The sequence below is a fragment of the Haplochromis burtoni genome, unplaced genomic scaffold (genome assembly GCF_018398535.1).
Source record: "Haplochromis burtoni strain Fernald_Lab_line unplaced genomic scaffold, NCSU_Asbu1 Contig_2934, whole genome shotgun sequence".
NCBI classification, from domain to species: Eukaryota; Metazoa; Chordata; class Actinopteri; order Cichliformes; family Cichlidae; genus Haplochromis; species Haplochromis burtoni.
Genome location: NW_024585295.1, coordinates 1 through 9,147, shown reverse-complemented (window position 1 = coordinate 9,147; position 9,147 = coordinate 1). Strand labels below are relative to the sequence as shown.

Below are 9,147 nucleotides of genomic sequence, written 5' to 3'. Positions count from 1 at the left end.
TGATTAGTGGCTGACCTGCTCTGCCACCTGAGCTACAGCCACCCATAGCTGAAGACAACTGCATGAAGGGCATCTACTGTCTGGAACTGTTGTCCATTTTTGTAAATTTGAAAACATCTCAGGTGGGATCTGCTTGTCATGTCAGTAACATTGGAAACCATCAGCACCATCGAGGTTTAATTTTTTTCTCATCAGAGTAAAACTTTCTTCCACCTTTCAATGTCCCATGTTTGGTGGTCTCTTGCAAAGTGCAAAACAGAGACGTTTTAGTTTGAAGACGTTTTTTGTTTTTAAAGCCCTTCACTCTCAGATGTCGTCTGATGGTTATGCGATTGCGGTCGGCACCAGTAAAAGCCTTAATTTGGGTCAAGGATTGTCCAGTGTCTTGACGGACAGCCAGTTGGATCCTCTGGTTCAGTGCTTGTGACATTTCTTTGGGTCTACCACTTGATTTTTTTGTTCCATAACCCTCAGGATCATCTAAGAAATTCCAAATGACTTTCTTACTGTGTCCCACCTCAGCAGCGATGGCGTGCTGTGAGAGACTTATGCAGTTCAACAACCCAACCACATTCAAAAAGGGAAAGGTTTTTTTTGCCTTTGCCGTCAGAACATCATGACAGTTTGACTACCTGACAGAAAATGACAATGAATTGACATTTTTATACAGATATGGCCTTTTAAAGGCATGTGGTCCTAAACTTTTGATCAGCTGTAAAACAGCCTGTTTCAGTTTAAGCGTTATTTTAAATCAATTGCATGCTCAAAAAAATGTTTTGTCTCACTCGCATTTTGTCTTGTTCCATGTTGAAGCTCTACTTGGAACCTTGTTAAGCTCCAACCATGCAAAATATCATTTTTTAAGTGGTCTATATCTAACGTTGTTATACTGTCAACACCTGCAGGGGCAAGAGCATTCATGATCCACAACACCCAGCACAACCTGTGTCTGGAAGATTCAGCAGATACAGGTGAAGTCCAATTGAAGACATGCAACTTAGACTCTGAATATCAGCAGTGGATCTGGATCAGTCAGGACATGCTGATGTGTGTCGCATCATCTAGGTGTCTGTCAGCCCAGCACGAAGGGCCAGTGCACACCCAGGATTGCCATGAACCCGAGGTGGATGCTGCTTGGTTAATATGGGACTGTGACCGGGACCAACTGATCAGTAGAAAGCTATCAATGCTTCTGTCACACAATGGCCAGCATGCGATCCTCGTACAACACAGCAAACACCCAAAGTGGAGATCTCTGGATCAGGGGGACATCTGCCAGGAAAGATTCAGTAAGACTCAGTAGTTATTGAACAGAAAGCAGCTTTTCTGTTCTTTGCACACTTTTCACACTGAAGCAGGATTTATGGTCCACCAAAGACAGCGGGTTCACTGCCCACTTTAGTCCAGGGCCTGCCTGTAGGCCTGCAGTCTGCCTCTGTTGTCAGATGGAGGCAGTGTACAAAGTGTGTGTAACAGCTGGTCTGCAGGCCACTGTTGCTCTTTTAGATTTTGGTCTATCAGCCGGCAGCAGAGAAGTTCTGACACACAAAGAGAGTTAAAAACAATGAAAATGTCCACCGCAGCCACTGTGCTTCTTTATGTTGGACTTTTGTAGTTTAGTGAACTCTGCTATCACCCTTTCCTCTATTCTGACTCACTTATTAACCAGTCTACATTTGGCAGATGCTTATGTCATACGCTTCCAACAACATGCAGTCAGGATATTGGATGACTGCACGGGAATGTATCTAGGGTGGGTGGAACCCCCACCATTCGACTGAAAACATGTACGCGGACACACCGTAAATCCTGCTTTAACAATACGCAACACGTTCACATATAAGTAGAAAAGGAACTCGGACAAATTTAAAGTGAAAGTGCAATAATGTGATTTCATGAAAATATATTGAAGTAGTCAAAAAGTAGTTAATATTAAGTACTCTATTAAAGTGTTCATTTATCACTTTAATTCTTCAGCTGAAAAAGGTGGAGCTCATTTAAACGTCAGTGAATTTCTTTCACTAATCTTGTCTAAATCAAACTTGTCCATACTATTATGCTTATTAGTGACCTGTGTTTTTTGATTGCAGTAAAGATAGAAAAGCAAAGAAAACTCATTGCAGCACATTCTTGTCATGAGAGACTGTGAGTCAGCTAGCAGTTAGAAAGCTGGATCCACATAACGTACTTTGTATGTGTCAAAGTATCCTTGGGCACGATACAGAATCCCAAGTTGTCCTGATATATCCACTGGAGTGTGAGTGTTAGATCAAAGTGCATAGATAAGAGCTGCATGAATGTGTGTGTGTGATCGTGTGGATGAGACTTGTGTTAGAAAGTGCTTTGAGGAGGTCAGGTCACAGTGACCTGAATCTTTGGCCAACAAAATCTTTACAGTTTATCACTAAGGAACTCAAAATATATTACATTCAGAAGAGTATGTTTAATGAACAGCACATGTAAATGGTAAACGGACTAATTCTTGTATAGCGCTTTTCTACTCTCCCAGAGCACAGAAAGCGCCCAACATGCCAAATTCACCCAATCACGCAAGCACTTTTCTTCTAAGCTTTTTAGTGCTTCCTAACATGTGTACACATTTATAATGCGATGGATGCATCCGAGAGCAACTTGGGGTTAGTATCTTGCCCAGTGATACTCTGCATGCATACTTGGCAGTAGAGGACCTGCTCTCCTGCCACTTCATCATTACTGGTACAGAGACAAATTTAAGAGCTGATACTGAAATCCTCAGTTTGCTACATTTGTGTTTGACAATCAAAGCTTCTGTGGGGTCTGTCTGTGTGTCCTCTTAAGGACATCGGAGAGCTTCTGACGATTTGACGTACGAGGATGAAGCGCAAACAGGAGAGCTGACAGCTATGACAAAGGAACAAAGAGAGTATCTACGTTGGTTCTACCGCACAGAGGACCGTAAGTGCTGCTCCTGCTAGAATACTTGATCCAAATGGATGTGTAACATGAAATACTTGGTCATTTGGATAGTCCGCAATATTTTTTTTTCCTGAGACATAGTATGCTGTGTGAAGTAGCATAACATAAGCAGCATGAGAGGTGATAGGAAGACAGCATCTGCAGACTGTTCAAGTTTCCTTTAAGTGTTCTTTATTTTCTGGCGTCGCCTTTTAACAATTGTTTCACAAAAACATAAGAACCTGTCAAAATCTCACCTGCTTTATACAGAATTCTACTCACACCTGGATCTCATTAACCTCTACCATTGGGAAAACAGGGTAGACTAAGTAACACAGTCTAGACAAAGAAACAGGAATAAAGTCATTTTTCCACTTAACTCATTCACCCAACTAAACAGTTTGAAAAGTCAGTCTCTTCACTTAATCTGACTCGTGAGATTATTTTAAATGAAATAAACAATTTTACACAAAAGAAACACCCCTTCATTTGGTTGCACCCAATTGACATAATCAGTGACATCATATCCTATAAAATCAGGAAGTACTGTTTTACACATAGGACCTGCTCAAAGGAACACACAATGGTAAGTATAACCAAGCTACATAAACAAATGAAAGATTCAAATCAATTAATGATGAAGTGACATTTAGCTTTAAGATGAAATGAATATAACCAATGCTACCACAAACCGACCCGGGATAGTATGTAGAGCCAAGGTTGCATGTGCTGTGTTTACATTAAAGTAGTGATGGGTAGATGAGGCCTCGTGAAGCCTTTCAGCACATTCCCCAAACTGTATCTGTGTCGACACAGTGTTGCTGTTTTGCTCCATACCGACACCTGCTGGACCTTAAATATCATTGCAGGCACCTTACTTGAGACTCAACAGACACTGATTCAATGACCTAGTCATACTTGTACACACTGTAAGCTATTGTACTTTCCATGGAATCATTTTATATCTTTTACATTGCAACTATTGCAGACATCTTTAAAATATATTGTGAATGACATTAAGTGAAAATTAAAATGACAGTATTGTGACTGTAATATTACCCATTTAAATGTAATTGATTCAGAGTTTATTATAAGTTTTTATTCAGAAAAATTCGGCATCTTTTAAACACAGCTGTATCGATCACGTGACTTTTTCTTAAAGCGACGCACGCACCGATACAGGTTTCACTCTGTGAGCTTGAGACATGCGTCGGTGCGTCAGTGTTGCTGGACCCATCACTACATTAAAGCATTATGATAGACTATAAGATATCAGAACACAAAATAACAATATATGCAAGTGACAAATGGCAAATGAATTCTGTCCCAGCCACTTTGCCACATGCTGAAAGCTTTTCCATATAGAAAACGGAAACTTGTCGGGGGGGGGAAGCTAAATGATAAAGCTCAGAGCAAGAATTCTGCTCAGCAGTTTCTCAGCTTCATGCTGGTGAACCAGACCACAAGGGTCTTGGCACTGGTTCATTTTCATTACTCATTAGGCTGTCAGGGGGAGTAGCTGTGAACAACTCGGACAAAATGCTGTTAATTTACACATTTGGCAAAAACGTTGATGCCACACATTTTAGTAAGAAAGCGAGCATTCAAAAATCCAGAGAAATTCGCTGACTAAAAGGTTAGTGTTGTTATGTTGTAATGCTGTCATGTAGAAAATACTGTTATGTCAAATTTTTACATGTTCTAATCAGGGAAACATCTCACATCTGTAGATACGCATTTGTTTTGTGGCTAATATTCTACAGATTATCAAAAATAAAAAGTTGGGAAATACTGACAAGCCCTTATTTAACTCTTGTGTGTGTGTGTGTGTTACTGATTCTGCAGTGTGCATATGATTTTGAAAGAGGGCAGGGAGGTTTTCAGGTTTTAATTATCCTCGTGTTGCAGCAACCACATGGACATTTGTACTGCTCGGACTGGCCTTTGTCTGCCTTCTTGTTGGTTTTCTTCTCCTGGGAATGGGAGCCATGGCAAATAAGTATGACCCGAAGTTGTTTGACTGCTATTTTTTTGAGAGCGAACATACTGTATATTATATTAAAGGTTTCTGTACTAACTCAAACAGGAGCAGGAAGAAGATAGCAGAGTACAAGGCTGCAACATCTCTGCTTCAGAAAAATGAAGATCAGGAGCTGCTCAAAGAAAACAGCACACACCCAGCATCAGACATGCCACTGCAGGGAAACAAGCCTCACATGTCCAACAGTGACACAAACGAGCAGAGCAATGCAGGAAACATTGTGGTCACATGGAAAGATGGCAACACCTCCTGCCTGTACCCAGATCCTGCGGTGGAAGAGAAACAGGAGGAAGAGAGGAAAGAGAAAATAACAGCTGCTGAGCTCGACTCTCCAGATGAAGTGAAGATTATGAGCTGAAGAGGTCACAGTGAATACCAGCGGCAGTGTTTGCTTTAATAATTGATCATAATTTTCTGATTATTCTTATTTTCATGACTTCAGAGTGAAATTTTATGAAACCCTCAAATGATCAGAAAACATTTCTCTTTTTTATTCATTCCTAATAAAGCTCATAACAGTGGTGGTTGCGCTCATAAAATGTGTCCACGTGGGAACAAAAGTTGTATAAAAATGGTTCCCTGTAAAGGTATTCTATAAAAACAGTTTCTGGATGCAAGTTCAGATCTGCTTATGTGTGCTTCCCCCAATGGGCTTCGCCATTGTTAGTTTTGGGGTGGCTAAAGGAGGCAGCTCTGCCCCTGCTGATGGTTCAGTTTCTAGGGCTCCTCTTGTGGTGTTGATGATGATTTCTGGTTTGATGGGCTGCAAAGTTGCTTTCAATAAGGTTCTGTCCACAGGGAGTCTGACAAATAGACACCAAATGTTCTAGTCTTCCTCCATCCTGTGTTGTGAACTGAAATGGGAAAAACTTAATGAGATTTGAGTACTTTTGTGTGTTGTGCTGATGCCTCAGATATTATTGCATCACAATAAATCACTTGCTTTGATCTTGAAGGCCTTTCGGACTTGTCATTGTTCGTATACATGTCTCTGATATGGGAAAACATTGCTTAGCGTAGAGAAAGAATTTCCTTCATGCTGCTCACCACATTGGGAGAGCAAGCTTATAAGGCATGCATGTCTTTTTCTCAGTGACATAATGGTTTGGTTTATCCATCATTTCAGTGGATGTATGACTACATTAAGGAGGTCATAAGAAAAACAAACTACGCTGAAAAAAAGGGATTGGCCATCTCTTGGATTTATGTAAGCATCTTGCGTGTATTTAACACAATTGCCTCATGCTTTAAAGTTAAGTGTAACTGTGTCATGTAGAAACTACATGATATGCAGAGAGAGTAGATTAAATCATGTTCGAGTGAAGTAAGTCAATAATATAGCTAAATTAAATAAAATCTTGCTACACCTTTGGATCGTGGTTTGAGGAAGGCATCCATCTCAAGCCGAAAAAAAAAGTCTACCTTGTAATTTGAGCACAAAAATTTCATGTTTCTATCTTGAACGTTAGGAAATCATGTAGGATCTGTATGAAATTCAACAACTTAATTTCTTCTTGTTGAGATGACCTGATACAAACAATCAATCAATCAATCAGAACTTTATTTGTCACATGCAAGTTGCCCTGCAGTGAAATGGGGACCCCCCGACCTTACATACACAACACAGACATCACATGGGGAGACAGGTCAGGGACCGGTAGTATTACGGAAAAACACTGAAATACAAAACAATGGGAAAGTCCAAGAGGGAAAAAAAGAGACCTCTACTCATGCTGAGCTCCTGGGAGGACAGCATGAGAACAGGAAACAAAAAACTCCTCTGCACAGAAAGCACATAAATGTCCACAGCACAACATTATGGAGCACGTGACCAGCAACAGGGGTGGGTGGGGGGTGAGGAGTTGTCCCAAGCAAACACAGCAGCCATCCTGCCCTGCAGCTATTCTTCCAGCGCTGGGCCCAGACCCGCCGTGTTCTCCAGGAGGGAACAAGCATTGACGGCGTTTGGAAAGGGAGGGGGATGAGTGTATCAGTGTATGTGTGTGTCAAGAGTTCAGCTGAGATAGTGTCCTTCCCAATCTAGTGAGAGTGGTTATTTGCTGGTCTCACAAAATTCACAAGATCACACGAGATTTCAAACTGCAGGAAAATCACTGGAATTATAAGAGGTAGATATCTACAGACACACCACGTGTGTGCTATCGCTATTTACTGTGGTTTAACCTGTCAAGGGCAAAAATGCACAGAAGATTCTGCATCAAGCCATGAAATCATTGCTTTCCTACATTTGTTATACCTGGATTGGTGGCATGGAGGTTAGTGCTGTTGCCTCACAGCAAGAAGGTCCTGAGTTCAAATCCACAGTTTGGCTAGCTTGCAGTGGTTTTTCTCTGGGTATTCTAGTTTCTTCCCACCGTTAAAAGTCATGCAGTCATTAGAGTTAGGTTAATTGGCGATTCTAAGTTACCTGTGAGTGCAAGTGGTTGTTTGTCTCTATTTGATAGACAGGGTAAGAGGCGGTGTACACCCTGGAAACCAATCACTTCAGGGTTATGCCCCCCTGCAACCAAGATAGGAGGATGGTAGTTGTTGTAGATTCATTCATTTTTTTATGTTAACCAGACTTTGTTGAACATTATGTAATATGAAGACACCATGTAGTATTTAAGTGACCAAGTAGTACTGTGGTAAAAGTTATTGAATAGTGTTGAAATAAAATGACAAAATTGTGAAGGATTAAAATATTCCAAGAGCTCAACTTACTCCATCTGAACATGTTTCGCTTGCGTTTTATCAACACAAAATGCACAGGTTTACTGAACATGAATACGTTGTGTTGATTTATCTCAGTTGTTTAAATTTCTGCCAAGGCAAAGCAGTTGTGTGCAAGTAAATCCAACATGGCCGTTTTTTCAGTGTAAAACCTCAACATAAAATCAACATATTAAGAAAAGCCTCCGTTAAGATTGCTCAGGCTTTTTCATTGAACCTGCCAAATGTCTGTAGGGTGGAGCTGCTCTTGCTGCTTCAGAAGCCTGTCTACATAAGGACCTACAACTCTCTTACAGTATCACAGGACATGCAGTAGAATGTGTCAAAATATCTTAAACCCTTTGAGTAAGGTGAGAGTGGAAGCTCTCCGTTTGCTCTGAGCTCTGGATGTCTTCACTGTGATCAGCTTCGCGTTGGCAGGCACTGGCAGCTCCTTGTAACATGGTGTAGTAAAGGATGGGACACCCAGAAGTGCTTTGTCCTCGCTGGCATAGATGGCGGGGACCAAGCAGCCACAGGCACCGCCTTTCCTCGCCCTCCTCACTGCCTCGTGGAAGACTTGCTGTACAGAGTGGAAGTCTTGACAGGCGGACACCTCGAAGAATACACATCCAAAATGAGACGCCAAGGCCTCACCATCCGACTGACGCACCTGTCTGATAGGACAAACTTCTCTGATTAGGAAAAACACCTTTACAACAAGTATCACTGTCATAGTCTGCAACCAACAGATGTCTTCATGAATTAAAACGAAGGTTTATAACAATACAGATCAGACAGCAGACAGTACGATTGGATAATGACCCAAAGGACACTCCAACACCAACCCAAGAGTTTGTGCAGACAAAGAAATAACATATTTTTCAATGTTCAGCTCAGTCACTCGTTCTCAGCACAACAGAGCTTTTCAGTTGCTAAAGCCGAAACTAAAGGCAGAGAGAGAAAAAACAGTGACTGCTGTAAATGAGCTCAGCACCCGGTGATGATCGTGGCATCAAGACTTTAGGCAGTCATTGACTGCAAAGCATTTTAATCCAAAATTTTATTTTAAATTATACTAGTTTGTCCAATTATTTTGAGTATCTAACCGTCAACAATGGTTTGTTGAGTCCACTGCATTACAGATGGAAGTTAAACATATGTTAATTGTTTGTGTCTCATGATCAGTGGGTTCAACCAAAGTACCAGCAAATTGTACCTAATTAAGTGTCTAATGAGTGTAAATCAAAAAGGTGTTCTAAAGGTAGTCAAATTTACAAATGAGGACTTTGGTGTCTTTTTCATTTCTCCAGGGACGTCTGAGACAAAGCTTTCTTCATGTGGCTAATTTCAGTGAAAAGGTCTACAGACTAATTTACACGCTGCCACACACACACACACACACACACACACACACACACACACACACACACACACACACACACACACACACACACACA

General features: G+C 41.1%; 1 protein-coding gene across 1 annotated transcript; it reads left to right on the top strand.

Moving 5' to 3' along the window:
* Nucleotides 1–905: 905 nt before the first annotated feature.
* si:cabz01068815.1 (solute carrier family 51 subunit beta) lies at nt 906–5,930 on the top strand (the record flags this gene model as incomplete). Its single annotated transcript, XM_042217771.1, is given in 4 exon segments — nt 906–1,289; nt 2,818–2,934; nt 4,843–4,933; nt 5,021–5,930. Coding segments are annotated over 4 exon segments (905 nt in total), but the record flags the coding sequence as incomplete, so codon positions are not given.
* Between the last annotated feature and the right edge of the window lie 3,217 nt (nt 5,931–9,147).